The sequence below is a fragment of the Coenobita brevimanus genome, chromosome 58, assembly GCF_032717465.1.
Source record: "Coenobita brevimanus isolate Jiangsu-jjx chromosome 58, ASM3271746v2, whole genome shotgun sequence".
Lineage (NCBI taxonomy): Eukaryota > Metazoa > Arthropoda > Malacostraca > Decapoda > Coenobitidae > Coenobita > Coenobita brevimanus.
Window position 1 is genome coordinate 27,496,896 of NC_137011.1, and position 18,022 is coordinate 27,514,917.

Consider the following 18,022-nt stretch of genomic DNA (forward strand, 5'->3'; position numbering starts at 1 on the left):
TTGATTATATGATAATTCCTCTAGTAAGGATGAGTATCAGGAGGATCCTAGTGCTAAATACAATCTGCCAAAGTGGGCAGGATCCCCCCATAAAGGACCGAAGGCTAGGGAGGATTTACAAACTGAAAAATACAAGGTGAGTAATGCATTGTTTTACTCACGTGGGGTGCAGAGGAGGGCATCACCACTGACAGTACTTCACAAAGGCCTGAGTCACCTTAGCCCAGGACGTCAGGCACACGTGACCTTTCTCATGGAAATTCCCCACCTCATTTCAGTGCTTCCTTCTCCCTTATTGGCAGTGTGGAAATGACAGGAAAGGGGAAGGGGAAAGGAAAAGGGAAAGGTAGGAGGAAAAAAGGTGATAGTTGGGAGGAAGGTGAGGAGGAGGGAAAGATTCCCCAGGTGACCTCTGGTTTTCCTCCCCATCCTGATGACGGGGACGGTGGTGGTGATGGTGGAGATGGTGAGGCAGAGGATGAAGTGTCATGGGAGTGGGAGGACGGGAGCAATTTTGTTCCCATTCACCAACCATTTGCTTGTGGGGACACAGTAGGCCCTACTGTCCCCAAGTTGAATCAATCCTCCAGGGGAATTGATTTCGGCAAAAACTTCTTCACAAATGAGTTGATTCTCAGAATCTGCATACTTTTGAAATGTATGCAGCATTCTGCCATGGCACAGCCCCGTAAACATCCCATAGCCAACTTTTGATGTTGGCATATCTGTCAATGAGATGTACCTGTTCCTGGCATTACTTCTATTGATGGGACTGATAAAAATGAATTATATACCTTCATAATGGACTGTGGACCCTATTATGTCAACACCCTTCTTTGGAAGAATGGGGAGAAATAGATTCCAGTACATTCTCAGCCGGCTTCATTTTTCTGATACTGAGGACCCCAGCAACGTAGGCAACACCAACAGCATGCGTCAAATTTGCCTAGTGTTTGATCACCTGAGGGAGCGATTCTCATCCTCCTTCTCTCCTTTCAGAGACCTGGTCATAGATGAGAGTCTTTTGTTATGGAGGGGGGAACACTGCCTTCCGGCAACATATCCTGAGCAAAAGACACCGCTTTGGGTTCAAAATTTTCGTCATGTATACTGCAGGACCGGGTATATGCAGGACATAGCCCTATACACCGGTGCACATACGGGAAATTACAGAGGATAGGAGTATCGGTTTGTATGGTCCAGTTGTGAAAACAATGATGCAGCTGTACCTTCATCATGGGCACATCCTGTACCTGGACAACTGGTACACTAGCCCACTTCTCACTCAGTATTTGCAGCAGCAAGAGACTGGCATCTGCAGTACAGTGAAGAAAACCAGGCAGCACATGGTACAGGTGGGCAAGAAACTGGCAAGGAAGGAGATAGCGTTTTATCAAGCTAATAATATCCTCGCCACTACCTGGCACCACAGCCGCGAGGTAAACCTCCTTTCAACAGTTCATTGCCCCCTGATCCATATCACAAAGACCTTCGATTACCGCAGTGAAAGACGAGTGCACATCAGGAACCTTGAGGCTGTGATTGATTACAATATCAATATGCATCAGGTAGACCAGTAGGATGCAATGATATTGAGCAATGAGTGTGCCAGGCCCACGATGAAATGGTACAAGAAACTGTTCTTTCACCTGCTGGATGTAAGAGTTTTGAATACTCACCTCCTCCATGCCCACATCACAGGATCCAGTGACACTTTCGAGGACTTAATAAGGCAGCTGTGCAGGGACCTGATTAGCACCCATGGCAGTGATCATGCCCCAAGAAAACATCTAGTTGGTGGGGAAAATCCCCTTTGCCTCACCGAACATCATTTCCCAGAGGTAGTGACAACGCCAGGTGCGAAGAGGAATCCCCAATGCAGGTGTCGCATGTGCCAACACAGCACAGTACCGCCCAGAAAACAGCAAAAGGACTTACACTACCAGTGTGTGGAGCATGATGTGGGGCTGTGCCTTACACCCTGCTTCAAAGAATACCACACCCTACTCCACTTCTGAACTACATGGTGTGTGCGATAAAAGAGGCATGTGAAATGTATATAACTGTTAATAATATGTAATGATAATTATCTTATAAGTATGTAAAATATTAAAAAAAACTAGTGTTAATGATATTATAGTAGTGACATACAATAAGTTATGTATGTATGTGTGTGTATGTACAAAAAAATATACTAAGTGAAAGGACATGGTGCTAATATCTTGCCATGCGAGGAAAGAGAATGGTAGTGCATTAAGTGTGTGAGAAAAAACACCAAGAGTGCGTACACTATGAAAAGAATTATAAGTTATGTGGGAAACAAATATAATGTACAGTATAATACATGTGGGCACAGATTTTCTACCTCAGAAATTTGGAATAAGAACTATTACGAACATTATATGGACAATCCAACTCACTCATTCGTTTGTCATAATGTGCCAACATTCATAACTATGCTTGGGGACAGTTCCTATATCATCTATATACCCCAGAAGAGTGTCCTTGGCTCAAATAGCATAGTTACCAATGAAGAAAACACAGAGCTTCTGCCTCCTCTCGCTCTCTCGTGGCAGCAGGTGGTGAAGTCTGTGGACGTTACTCCAAAGTTTTCAGTCGCCTGCTCATGGAGAATCCACCTCTACAGCGACCTAACTGGCTTCTATGAGTACTTTTATGGTTGTTCTCCATGTTTTCTCATAATTTCTAACCTATCTAGCAAAATTAAAAGATTGGAAATTGGCCTGCACCACGGCTCCATGAGGGTCCAAAGTCTGCCGGCACATGGCGGATTAACTGATTCCAACCAAACTTGGACACAATGGCCAGCCTTTGACGTACTTGTGTCTGCAAACTTTTGGTTCCCACGCAACCAGTCGTTGCCTAGCAACGGCCGAAAAACCGCTTTTTTCGTCCTTTTCACGTATTGAACTGTAGAAACATTACTAATGGACATAGAAAGCTCAGACATTCTTAGGCGTAATCTTGAGGCCATTCCCTATCGGAATTGTACCATTCATTTTTCCCTTCTCTCCTCCAGTTTCCGAGTGGCAACCCCATAGAGAGTGGCCACATTGTCCCTAGCAACCAGTGCCGCTTTCCAAAATGTACCCCTAGTTCCCCATTGGCTGAACAGAATTAAATGAAAGTTTGCATGCTTATAGACAAAGACTGTAGTCGCGACAGCAAGAGGTGGCGGAGAAGCTCATCCCGCTCTCTTCCCATTGGAATGCCTGTGATTGGTGGGTGGTGGGGTGGGAGGTGTGTGCATGAGGTTAGGAGTCCATTTGCTGACCAGTACAGGTGTACCGTCTAATCTGGAAAAACATGTTCACTTGTCTGCTGCTACTCTCTCTCACAAGAGAGAGAGAGAGAGAGAGAGAGAGAGAGAGAGAGAGAGAGAGAGAGAGAGAGAGAGAGAGAGAGGGCAACAGAGGGAAGAAAGGGGTTTAGGAGTGGCAATTATGGCCAGGTGGATCTTGCGACCTGTGAATCCCTTCAGCCATCCATGAAAATCCCAGAGATGTGACCGCAGTGTGACCCTGAGGGAATGTTTGCCTTTGTTTCCTCTGTATATTGCATCATGCCTCTCACCTCACCTTCATATTCTAGAATATCATCATGCACACCTGTATGTATTGTAATAAACCATATGAAATACTCTGTCTACAGTATATATCTATCTGTTGCCAGATGACTCAATCCCCTTCGGGATGGCCACAAACAAATCGCCTCCACGTCGCCCAGTCCCCCGACATTTCACTGCCATTCTCCCAACTCACACCCCCCTCTCTCATATACCTCTCCACCCCATCCCTCCATCTCATCCTCGGCCTCCCCCTCCCTCTTCCCCCCTCCACCTCACTCACATACACTCTCTTCGTCAGTCTTTCACCCTCCATCCTCTCCACATGCCAAACCACCTCAGTGTATTCCTCCTAACGCTTCCTATCACATCCACATCAACGCCACAACGCTCCTTTATATCCTCATTTGTCAGCCTGTCTCTCCATGTGACTCCACAGGCTCCTCTTAAATAACTCATTTCCACTGCTCTCACTCTTGACTTGTGTCCTTCCAGCAACGTCCAAGCTTCACTTCCATACGTTAGAGTTGGTATTACTATACTGGCATGTAGTGACTTTTTCACTTCCATGCTTACTTCCATGCTTATCACTGTTTTCAAGGAGCCAGGAACCTTTCATCCCTGCTGTACCCTTTCAAGCACTTCACCCTCCAAACCTCCATCCTTACTCATCACACTACCCAAGTACTTAAACGTACTCATGTTTTCCAATTCCTCACCATCCAACCTCACTGTACATTCACTGACTTCACCTCTCTCAAAGACCATCACTTTACTCTTCCCTACATTCACCTTTAGACTCCGTTTCTTCCACACTCTCCCAAACTCATCCACCAAGCCTTGCAACAACACAGCATCATCTGCAAACAACAGTACAGGGAGTTTCCAAACACTACCCTCTCTCACCAGGGCCACTCCAAAATCCACTACCCTACCTTATGCCTCTTTTATTACCACATCCATGTACAGATTGAACAACCATGGAGACATGACATATCCCGGTTTCAACCCAATCCTCAAAGGGAAAAACTCATTCAGTTCACCATCCACACGCACTGCAGCCTTAGCACCATCATACATATTCTTCACAGCATTCAACAACGTCCCATCTATTCCATATATTCTTAATACTTTCCACAATCCTTGTCTATCCACCATGTCATTTGCTTTTCTACTCCATATATTCTTAATACTTTCCACAATCCTTGTCTATCCACCCTGTCATATGCTTTCTCCAAATTCATGAAAGCCGCATACAACTTCTTTCCCTTCTCTAGAAACTTTTCCACTAAAGATCTAAGAATGAATATCTGATCTACACAACCTCTTCCCTTCCGAAAGCCTCCCTGTTCTTCTCCAACTAATTCCTCTGTTCTTTCTCTAACTCTGTCAATAAGTATCCTACCATACACTTTTCCTATTATAGGCCTACTAAGAAGACAAATGCCCCTATGATTACCACACACTTTCCCTTTTTCCTTTGTACAAGGGAATAATTATACCTGACTTCCAATCCTCCAGGACTCTACCTTCCTCCCAGGCCAATCTGCACATTTTCCACATCCATTCTACTACTATCTCTCCCCCATGCTTTAGCATTTCGCCACACACTCCATCAATTCCTGGGGCTTTCCCCAATTTGACTTTCTTCATTGCTTCCACAACTTCTATCCTACTGATTTCTTCCTGACTTCTCACCTCCCTCCTTCTCCCAGCCATTCCCCAGCCACTTATACTCGCATTACTTCCATCCTCTATGTTCAACAATTCCTTAAAGTGTTCTCTCCATCTGCTCACTTTTTCTCCCTTCTCCACTAGTAATCTACCATTTTTATCTTTCACTCCCCTGCTAACTTCACTTTCACCCTGTCTTACTCTTTTCACCTCTTTCCAGAACATTTTTTTACAGTCCCTCCACTTTACACTCAAGTTCCTTCCAAATTCCTCATCCACTCTCTTCTTACTCTCTCTTACTAATCTTTTCACCTCTCTCTTTCTTTCTACATATAACTCTCTCTTCCACCTCTCAACTTCTTCCACGCCCCTATTTCTCATCCACTCATTGTATGCTTTCTTCTTTCGTGCCACAGCCTGTCTCACCTCTTTATTCCACCACGCTGTTCCTTGCACCCCCCTCCAACTTCTCTTCATCCCACACACCACATCACATGCTGCACATATTTCTTCTGTGAATATCCTGCCCACACCTTCCACGTCCCCCATCTGCTCCAATTCATACTTGCCCAATCGTTCCTCCACTTCTCTCTTATACTCTGAATTTTTCTCATCCTCTTGTAACCTTTCCACTCTCCATACGAATACTCCTTCTTCCCGTTCTTCCCTTCTTCTATTTCTCCATCTTTTTTGGATCTTGATTCTGGCCACCATGAAGAAAGTCCACCCCCCCCCAATCTCTATAAGCTCTTGCATCCATTACACATTTTCGCATCCTTTCATCCACACACACATAATCAATCATTGCCTTCCTTTCATTCGGTTCACCACCCATCCTTCTCATCATTCACCATGTATACCTGTGGATCATTTTGTGCCTGAAGAGGGTATTGGCTATCACCAACCCCCTCCAGGCACAAATGTCCACTAACGCACTGCCATTCTCATCTATCTCACCAGGCACACCCCACTCACCAACTATTCCATCCACCTTCACATTCCCAACTTTACCACTCATATCACTGATCAAAAACACTCTCTCATTCCTTCCAAACTTTTCCATGCACACTTCCACCTTTGTCCAGAACTCTTCTCTCACTCTGCATACACGATCTTGCGTTGGCGCATACACACACACAATCGCCCACATTTGTATTCCAACTTTCAATCTTACCCACACAATCCTTGACCCAACTGATCCATACTCTCTTGTGTCCTTCTTCCATCTTTTACTCATAACTATACATACTCCTTCTTTTGCCCTCTCATTCTTACTACTCCTGCACATATACCCCATCCATACTCCCATTCTCTCACACTCTCACCTCTCCATTTAGTTTCAGTTATTCCGCATACATCAACTTTCGCACCCTCAAGCACCTGGACAATCTCCCTCTCTTTCACCTCATCATTCGCTCCCCTTACATTCCATGTTCCGATTACCATGTCCTTTGTCCGGTCCTTGGTCGTCATCTTTGGGTCAGTTCTTGTCCGAGGCTTATTGTTTGTCTTTTCAGTTAGTTGTTTTCCGGGGAGGGGCACTAACCCTCCGCCAGCCCTTTTAGTCGCCATTTACGACAAGCAGGGATACTGGGGGAGTATTCTTGAAAAAAAAAAACCTACCCCCAGGGGTATGCATATTAACTCTTGTTGCCAATAATTAAAGGCTTAGAACAGTGGCGATCAATTTGGTGACAGTAAGAGAATCTCAGTGGCTGGTTTTAGGACTTTCGTGGCACATATTTTAGCAAACTTTTATACCCTTATCAAAATTAGCTCATTATCATAGAGAATATATAGGTTTCTATACGTTCTTGTGATAACATATTCGCACACGATGGCGTCTGGACTAATTCCAGGAAGAAATACGTGATTCCTAACAAAATACTAGAGGGAAATGTAAGTGCTCTCACACCTCCCTATTCTGCTCATCTTGCAGACCAACCAGAGATGAGAGAAGAAAGCCGTTTCCTCACTCCACCTTGAGGGAGGCGTTTCTCTGCCACCTCTCACTGACGCGAGTATAGTACTACAACTTTTTGTGTATACCTGTGTGCTTCATTGGCCAGGTCAAGGGTCAAAGGTCATCAAATGCATAATTGGTGAAAGTAGCTAAAATCACAACTCTGCTTGCATGAAATGCTAAGGCTCCGATGATTATCAAGCCAGGGCCATGATTCTTGGGTAGAATGTTGCACTGGAGTATCTCCATACAAAATGACATTTAGCGTCAAAGCTCACTTTCAGCCACTGGCAGCGCTACCTTGAAGCTGTACCTCTGGTGGGCCATTCCACGAATTTCAAGCTCCCCAGCTCCACAGCAGGTGGATAGAATCGAATGAAACTTTGCATGCTTATAGACGTTAATGAGTACTACAAGACTGGTTCGCACATGCATGACCTAAATCTGCCAGGTCTGGGGTCAAATGTCATCAAGTGCAGAAAATACGAAAAGCGCCAAAATTACGGCCTTGCTAACGTGAAATGCTAAGGCTCCAGAGATTATTAAGCTAGGGCAATGATTCTTGGGTGGAATGTTGCACTGGAATACCTCCACATAGAAATGACTTTTAGTGTCGAAACTCGCTTCCAGTCACTGGTAGCACCACCCATAATTTGTACCTTGGGTGGGCCAAAGCTTGGTCCTCTTTGAAGTGGCCATCATCGCCTACTGTCTTGTTTCTAGTTCATCTTGCTTAATCTCATTTTTTAAAAAGAATCTCACGTAGGGAGAGTGTTTAACGGCTCCATGCTGGGAATTTGCATTCCCTTGGGTAACCCAACAGCAGGTGATGATTTTCACCCCAAACTGACTCTCAAAAGTCAATTCCCTTGTGTACTGTCAAACGCATCACGAAGAAGAACAAGAGAGTTCATTACCATCTAGGAGCTCCTTCGAGTTTATTGAACAAATGGTACAGACTATGTGCTAGATGCAGTACCCTCATTGCATGTATGAAATACATTTTTATAAGACGGATGATGCAGGGATGGTCCTAGTGCCAAACATACAGGAACGAGATCCAGGCAAAAAAAAATAATAATAATAAATAAATAAAAATTGTAACTCGATCCCATTTTTTACCCATACTTTTATGGTTGCATTGTTCGGTAATAGTTGTACCATAATAATGCGTGTGTGTGTGTGTGTGTGTGTGTGTTCTTATGCCCAACTATATTTATTTTTATAATTGTTTCAATAGTTTTAAAAAGCCTTTGGCAGGATTCTGTAAGATTTTCAAATTACGAGAGAGTAGTGGTAGTGAATAGGTTAATGCAAATCTATAACTAATATATATATATTTTTTTCGAAGATAACCCCTTGAGCTACATACAATCGCATGACGGTAATAATAAGAGGGAGTACTCAGAGTTACATGGAGAGACAATTGATAAATGAAGAAGTGAAAGAGCCTTGTGATGTGGATGTAGACGTGACAGAAAGAGTTCGGAGAAATACATTGAGGCGGTTTGGCCTTGGGGAGGGGATGGAGAGTGAGAGACTAACAGGAGAGTGTAGTGTATGTAACGGGGGTGAGGATGGAGAGTGAGAGACTAACAGGAGAGTGTAGTGTATGTAACAGGAGAGTGTAGTGGGGGGAGGGCAGAGGGAGGGGAAGACATAGGATGAGGTGAAGGAAAGGAGTAGAGAAGTATATGAGAGAGGGGGGTGTAAGTTGGGGGGAGGGCAGTAAATTGGCAGGAGACAGGACGACATTCAGGAGATCTGTACAAGTATGATGCAGAATTAAAACTAAGAGAGTGCAACGCCCGTGACTTACAGTCGATCTGAAATCAAAATTTTGACCTTGCTGTGTAACTTGACCTATTTTCCTGTTTTCTTAAACTTGAAAAACTTCATCCTTGGGTGATCATCAACGCTTCCCCGATGTTTGGTCCAAACTGGATCAAAAGTATTTAAGTTGACTTTGCCCTGTGAATTGACCACTGCCTTATTCTTCCAAAAAACATAACCACCTCATCAGTGTCTGACCTTGTGCTGCTGCACTAAATTTAATCCAGATCGAATAAAAACTTTCTGAGTAAAAGGACAAACTTTGACCTTGCCCTGTGACCTTATTCATATGACCGATTGTTCTAAAAAAATTTATATCCACCCTTTCCTAGAGTTGATCTTTTCCTGATCTGTGACTTTATGACTTTTTATTATTATTAATATTTTTTTGTCAGTAACTGTAGCAGCGCATATCCAATGGAGAACAATTTCGGTGAAAAAAAAAAAAAAAAAGTGAATGGTTATGCCAATTTGGAGCTAGGTTGTTTGAAAAGACGAAACAAGAGTATCGAGAAGTCAGTGTTTTCGTCTGCTGTGTAAGTTAGTGTTATATACTAGGTACATAATCTCGAGGATCATGGCTATACTTTTTTAAAAGTGTAAAATCTTTGAATTTTGGAGCTATGATGGATTTTGTTTGTTAAGGCCTATAGGCTCATCGAAGCCATCCCTACACATAAAGTGTCTACCGATACTCTGATATATCTACTAAGTAGCATAATGGCTGTGTATTGTAAAAGCACTTGGATTACGTAATAAATGCACACTAATGACAAAAACACCACAAATAACGTAACCAAATGTTTTCAACTGGTACAGATTTAGGCGAAACTTAAAATTGTTATTTTATAATATACTACATGATGCTATCTCTTAGCACAACATGTTGTTTTATTTATGCTGACAGTATTCCCTGAAAATCATGTTACCACTACGTGTGTTTTTTTTCTTACTTCAGCTTTGTGTTTTAACATCACTTTTAAGGGAAGAAGTTAGTGTGACTGTCGGGGCGGAGGTGGAGTAATAAAAAAAAAAAAAAAAAAAAAAAACTTCAGCAGCCAGAGCCAACACGCGACTGGGGCTTGCTGATCTCTATAAGCTACAAGGCCAGAAGTCAACAGCCAGCCATCGAATATACCAGCATTCAAACACCGGCGTGAAAGGTAAGCTGGTACAGAGTCCAATCCTGGCATCCGTCAGCAAATCATCAGTTCAGTGTTATGTATAACCCCAGCAGTTAATGGTTAACCTGTCTCACCTTTCTGTCCACCATCCCTACCATGCCTGTCCACTCCCCATCATTGTCCATCATACCCCACTGCCCGTCACCTGGCTCCACATATTTAATTCTGAAATGCATAATGAACCTGTTACTGTGAGCGTCCTTGGTTGTACTAAATAAATTTGATGTAATTTTCATTATAAACGCAAGAATATAAAGAAAAGTGGGCTACATATACTGAGTTAATAGCAAAATGTATTACAGGGGAAATCATCATCAATATTATCATACATCACGCTAATAAACAGCCTGAGTGGGATTCAGAAACAGTAGTAGGAATCATGAAAGTGACACTGACAGCAGAAACATACAACACGTCCAGTCACCCATCATTTGGTCTTTCGAAACATTTGACTCCAAACATATTTACGGGAAGTTCATACTGGCAGCAATAGTCTCCATCAGGTTGTTTTCCGAGTTGAAGCCCATGACCTTCTTCTCCCCGGGATAATCTGGGTCGTCGATGGTCACGGTGGTATCAGTTGGCACCACCACCCTTGATACCACCACTCGGGGTCGGTGGGTAAGCCTGGGGTAAAGAAAAATAATAATAAAATAAATTTTCCCTGCATATGATTTTAACTGCCACAGCAGCCCCTCCCTTCTTCTATCTTCAGTCATTGACATAATAGTCTTTAGTTCATTTATGTTCGGTTCAAATGGTTACTGTTCATTCAATTTAATTAAAGTTTTCATTCTAATAGGGTAAGAGGAAGGCTATATTCAATATATCCACTTTGCATATTTCTCTTAGTTGCAAAAAGCCTATGGAACTAGCAAGAATACAACACAAAATACATCATAGGAGTGATGAGGTAAAGAGGAATTCTAGTATCCAAACAATGAACAAAAATATGTATGTACTCTAATAACACCCTTGAGGCCCACACAACAAAACATGTCTCTGAGGGATCCACTCACACCGGTGCATGGAATCGCGATTTCCCGGCTATATTGTGCATGTTCACCTTGATATTTTGTTATGCATTTTTGAATGAACCTAACTGTTGAGTAGGTCTCCTTTCAGCAGTATTACAATATATCTGATACCGTCATGAATGTGGGACTGCCTGCTTTCTGCTCATGCAGGCATCTCCTTTCTGTTCCTGATTGTGACAGTTCTGACCTTTAACTCGTCACGCCATGTTCCGCTAGCTTTTCTTTTTTTTTAAATTCTTTTAAGCAAGGAAGAAGGAACCAAAGGCCAGGAGTCTGCAAACAGTTCCTTCTAAGAAAAAAAACAGAAACAATACAATAGAGAACCAAATTCAAGATCCGTTCGTTTAGAGATGCCTGGACACACTGTGTCTGAAAGACTGAAGATCACAGGGAGCAGGAAATACAAACAGTGGGAGAGAGTTCCAGAGTGATGTTGCATAAATGAAGGACTGGGAGAAACGGTTAGCACTTGTATTAGAGACTTGGATAGAAAAGAGATGATAGTTTGTTGCTAGATGTGAGCTACGTGCCCGTCGTAGTGGTGGGGGTATGCAAGCAGACAGTTCAGAGGAGCAGTGACCATTGAAGTAGAGATAGAAAGGAGATAAAGATGCAACAGTGTGGCAAAGAAACAGAGGTTGAAGGGAGCCAGTAAGAGGAGGAGAGTTAATGAGATGAAAAGCCTTTGACTCCACCTTGTTGAGAATAGCGGTATGTGGGGAGCCTCCCCACATAACCCGTGTATAAATTCAACAATTGTGCAGGGGTAAAGAAGGCATGGAATCATCTTAGGACACCTAATCCCATGGAAGCAGATTTTACAAGTGATGTAACATGATCTTTCCATGACAAATCCCGAGAGAATGAAACCCAAAGTATGTTTAAAGGTGATGCAGGAATGAGCTGGATATTATTAAACATTACTGGGTATTCCTGTGGAAGATTTTGACGGGCTGATAGGTGTAAGAACTGAGTTTTTGACGCATTAAAACAGCATGATTACTTTTAACCTAGACAGATATACGAGCCAAGTCAGACATTAGGTGTGCCATAACCTCATCTCTTGCTTGTTGAAGTAACTGCTGAGATGGACGCTGCAGGAAGCGAATGGAAAGGTGAAGGATGGAATCATCAGCTTATGAATGGATAGGGTTAAATGCATAGCTTAGGTCATTAATGAATAAAAGGAAGAGAGTTGCTGATTGGAAAGAGCCATGAGAAACACTACTATTGATAGATCTAGGAGACGAACGATTTTATTTCACCTAATTGCGTATCAAGCATTTATTCCTTGCGATTTACATGTGCCCTTAACCATTGTTTAGTGTTCGGATCTGTGGGACCTATTTCCAATGTTTACCAAAACAAAAATAATGTGATTTATTATTATTTCAACCTCAGACTCTTTGGCCTTGGCTCATTTTCTGTGAAGAACATATAGAATAACACATTTTCAATTACTTCACATTGTACACCCCACCTACACTTTTGTATTACACATGTGGTGTTCGGGTCCACTGGACCCGAGGCTAATAGAGGTGTAGAGGTACTGTGTCCCTTCACTCTGTCCTCCTCCTACATGGCCTGCTGTTAGTGTGTGTGTGTGTGTGTGTGTGTGTGAGTTTTTTTTTCTGCTCCTACTATTCATACACAGTGTTGCAACATTGTTACATTTCAAGCGCCGAAACCTGTCTACTCCGACATTCCCGCACATTTTACCCTCTGTCTTGTGGGTACAACTACAAAGAACAGGCCCGTCAACTCTTCCAAATTTGTGGTCACAGCCGACACGTCAATGGTGTCCTATGTGCCAAAAAAAAAAAAAAAAAAAAAAAATGTGGTACTCATGAGTATGCTGCATAGGGATAGGAGACTATGCGGCCAGGAGCATCAAACACTAGAAATCATCATGGATTATAATGCGACAAAAGGAGGGATGGACAAAATGGACAAGCTGGTGATCGGCCACAGCTGCAAAAGGAGAATCCTACGCTGGCCACTTGTGATATTTTTCAACATCTTGGACATAGCGTACAATGATTTTGTCATCTGGATAGCGCTCAACCCAGACTGGAACACAGGAAAGCTCCAGAAGAGACGACTCTTTCTCGAGGAGCTGGGCAAGGCATTGGTGAGACCTGAAATCCAGAGAAGACAACATATCCCAAGAACCCCAGTTTCTGCAGCCATCGTGAGGAGGATTCAGGAGGAGGATGCTGGTGCCCCTTCAGCCTGACTCACAGAACAACCATCTGCAGAACCTGAAGTAATTGTGTGAGATGCTGTTGCATATGTTATATGTCTGACTTTCTTACCTTGACCAACTATAATGTACATTGTGTGTGTGTGTGTGTGTGTGTGAGAGAGAGAGAGAGAGAGAGAGAGAGAGAGAGAGAGAGAGAGAGAGACAGACAGACAGACAGACAGACAGAGACAGACAGACAGACAGACAGACAGACAGATAAAGACAGATAGACGCAGAATCTGTTCAGTGAGGCTGGTCTTTTGTAGACAGACATAAATGTGTTCAATTTTTTAACATTGTTTCACTGAGATTTGTTCAAAATATACATGTTTTTCCACCCGGATGTTGATATTGATTTTTCCTTTTCCTTACGTTTTATAAAAAAAAAAAGGATATTACTGTTATTTATAATGGTAAATATTAACCGTATATGCTGTCTTTGTTGCTTATAATTGGGATAAAGTAAACATCTGGTATTTTTACAAAAATTGTTATGGCTGTATTGACCCAAGAATGCGGTGGGTCCACCAGACCCGCAGACATTAGCTGAGTAACAAAAACATGAACACTACACAAGGGTTAAAAATTGTCAGTATTGTATATTTATCTGTGGAGCTGAATGTAGTTCAGTGTACATAAAAGAGGTTGGTAATTAGCACTTTGCCATAAACACGGAATTTGGTTACTGGTTATTGGAGGAGGACTGCTAGGACGTATGCGAAGTATTGGCAAGAAATTGCACGAAACTGAGGTGGAGAAAATTAATAATGTACAGTAAACCATAAGGTTGTCATTGCTCGTTTGGAAGCACACAGTCGAAAATGTATTCTATGAGTCATCTTTTGGGGTATGGCTCTAGCACGAAGATGAAGGGAAAATATGTGTTTTCAAGTGATATACAAACTTCAGTGATATACAAACTTCAGTAACCCGTCAATGTTTGCCACTGTTTTCACAAGTACCAAAATATACAAGCTCCACTGACACTACACTGACACTGCACTACACCAAAACCGACTGCACATCACACAAGCTGACCTGAAGCCCGATTAAACTTGTAATAATCTCTACCCCATCTTACATAAGCTTGCATTATTCGAAAAACGTCTACATTTTACGAGTATACTCTCAACGGGCAACAGTTGCCAACTCAGACACATCAAAACATGCAGAGTTGCCTCACATTACATAACACTCTAAATCATTTACCATACGAACTTTAATTACATAATTTAACAAGCATTCACTTAAATAAAACATTATAAAGAAAAAGAGCATAAAAATAAACGAATGTTTAACTTACGAAATGACTACGCTCACAAACAACAGGCTAACTGGCAACTCTGATGACTCGTACAGGAACTTATATACGAGAAGCGTCTCGAAGGTACGAAAGTACATAACTGGCAAATCCCCATTCATAACATTACTCCATCCCTAGTTCTTTGTCGTCCCGACAAAAATACACAGTATATACAAACATAAACCCTAAGCCTAACGAAACATCCAACTGTACACAAAATAATCTTTCAACTTATCAGGTCTTCTTCTATGCCACTTCCGACGATGTTCTTGTTCCTCCACACAGTCCACTCCTCCTGGAAGGTCTTGGTCCTCTTCTTGACACAGCACACACCACAGGTCCGACACCACTCTTCAACATCCTGATGCATGCCGGTCCAATAGAACTTGTGTCGCAGCCGGCTTAGAACTGTCTTCACTCCCAGGTGCCCTTTAGTGATCTGGTTATGGGACTCATCCAAGATCTCAGACTGCATCTTCCTCAGAACCACCAGTCGCCAACACTCGCTGAGGCCATTGGGCGTCTCCCACTGACGTTCCAGTAGTCCATTGTGCAGACAAAGAAGGTCCCACTGACTCCAGTAACTCCTGGTCGCAGGGCTTAACCTGGAATCTTCTTCCTAAGATGGTCACACTGCACTCTGCTGCAGCCACTCCAGCACCGGTTGCAAATCTGCACCCTCCATCAGCATCCTTCCTAGGTCTTCTCTGTCTGGTGCCGTCCCAGTTACTACAGTACAGCAGCATTTCTTCCTACAATTCCCATTCCTACTACGCTGCATGTCGTCTGTCCTTTTGTCTTCTCGCACACTATTCATCAAGGTTCTCTTGCATTTCTTCAGTGGTGGGTCTTCTGCAGCCTTCTTATCATTCCAACCATTCTGATCTGCAAGTAACTGAAACTGTGCACGGTAAGCTTCCCAAGATACTCTACCATCACTTTCTTGAGGTTTCTTCTTAACTGGATCCCCGTTATAGCCATGCACTTCACTGGTTTGGGGCCTAAAGACTGAGGCATCATAATTATGTCCAGGACTGGAACCTCCAACATTCTGATTATTCAACCCTGCAATGCCATCTTCAGATGCCCGGGATCCATCAAGATTCACCATACACTGTCCACTCCCTTCATATGCTCCGTGTACACTAACCTGAGGCTCAGCAGTGCAATATTTCTCTACAGCCTCAATTTTCACACTGATTATCTTCTCATAATTGACTACTGTACATGCTTCAACTGGCTACCTACATGCTGTCTGCACTCTATCACAATTCCCTCACTAATCTTTAGCTGGCTGTCTACAAGCTGTTTGCACTCCGTCACTAATTCCTCACTAACTGTCTTCCGCTGTTCGTTTACATGCTGTTTGCACTCCATCAATGATTCCTCACTAATTGTCTTCAACTGTTCGTCCACATGGTGTTTACACTCTGTCACATTATTGCTTACCTCACATTTCTGCTGCACTAGCTTGGCATCCACTTCCTCCTTAAGCTGTTGCTGTTCTTCCTTGATTTCCCCCATGAATGCATCTACTGTAGCTGTCCTTGCATCCTCGGGTGTAATTCCCTCTGTTGCTCCTCTGATACCTCTTGAAGTTGCTCATATCGTTCTTTTTGTTCTTCACATTGTGCCTCTAGTTGTTCCCAAAGTGCCTTCACTAATAGAGTTCGTGCCTGTGATAGTTCTTTAAGTTCTTTCTCTCCTTCAATCATTGCCAGTAGTTGGACACTTCGTACTTCCAATAGCTTCATGATTGCAGCCAATGTCACCTTGTCTTCCTGCCTTGCTCGGCCTTTTGTCTGGACATCATCTTGTTCCATGTCGAAGATTAGACTCACTGCAGCCCTGAAATAATAATCCCAGACTCCTGACGCCAATGTTACGTCCCAGTCCACACACTGCCACAGGCTCCAACAGCAGTAGTACATTACAGGAAGGACGTTGCCCAGTGAGTTGTTCTTCATATGGTCAGCCTTTAGGTGTGCAGTACACAAGATCAGCTGAGGCAAAAATAAACACTGGCTCCTTAATGTTCACTGTCTTTATTTTCCAAATAATTCCACTTAATGCGTTCCAACTTCACTGTTCTCACAAACACTGGAGCTATGCACACTTTACTAGTGCTGTCACCCTTAATGCTTAACAATTCACAGTTATCACACTTAATGCTTGACACTCCACTGTTTTCTCATGTACCATTGATATATAAACTTCACTAACCTGTCACTGTTTGCCATTATTTTCACAAGTACCAAAAAAATATAATCTTCACTGACACTGCACTACACCAAAACAGACTGCACTTCATACAAATTGACCTGAAACCCGACTAAACTTGTAATAATCTCTACCCCATCTTATATAAGCTTGATTATTAAAAAAACGTCTACTTTTTACGAGTATACTCTCGACGGGCAACAGTTGCCAACTCAGACACATCAAAACATGCAGAATTGGCTCACATTACGTAACACTAAATCATTTACCACACGAACTTAAATTACATAATTTAACAAGCAATCACAAAAATAAAACATTATAAAGAAAAAGAGCATAAAAATAAATGAATGTTTAACTTACGAATTAACTAAACATCAGGCAAACTGGCAACTCTGATGACTCGTACAGGAACTTAAGGTACGAGAAACGTCTCGAAGGTACGAGACTACCTAACTGGCAAATCCCCCTTCATAACAATATCTTCTTATGTTTCTCTTAATTCTCTTTGTAAAGACTGGTCCTGCACAATTCTACAATAAAAGTAAACACTTTTCAACACCCTGTACATTGAAAACCTCTATGTGTCCAGTAGTAATATATGTAAATGATCCTCCATGAAACTTTGATCATTCTCTTATAATTCATTCAGGTCTAGGGTGATTACATTCATTTAACTTTTGATTACTGCATTAGGCTCTTTGACATTTTTGTCTTAATATCCATACCAAATAATGAAAAAATATAAATCAGTTAGCGGCGGTATAGTGAAGTTGGGAAATGAATCACTGTTGTCTGTGTGTTCTGGGTAAGAAATGTATCATCCACCAGTCTCAGTAACTGTACAAATTTTCTGTCTCTGGTTCTAATTATGATATTTGTAAAGACATTCTTTTCACGATTCTGCAGTAGAAATCAGCACTTTTAAACATTCTATAGGTTAAAACCAGCTACGGCCTGTAGCTTGAATTTTTTAA

The 18,022-nt window shown here is 42.4% G+C and overlaps 1 protein-coding gene across 1 annotated transcript in view; it reads right to left on the minus strand.

Annotated features, from left to right (window-relative positions):
* The window catches only part of LOC145402704 (uncharacterized), a 40,326-nt gene that overhangs the window by 16,626 nt on the left and 5,678 nt on the right, over window positions 1–18,022 (minus strand). The window contains exons 6-7 of the mRNA XM_080274675.1: window positions 10,709–10,867; window positions 10,315–10,405 (exon numbers count right to left, since the gene is read on the minus strand). Of these exons, the coding sequence (XP_080130801.1) occupies window positions 10,315–10,405; window positions 10,709–10,867 (250 nt within the window). The remainder of the gene's footprint in view (window positions 1–10,314; window positions 10,406–10,708; window positions 10,868–18,022) is intronic.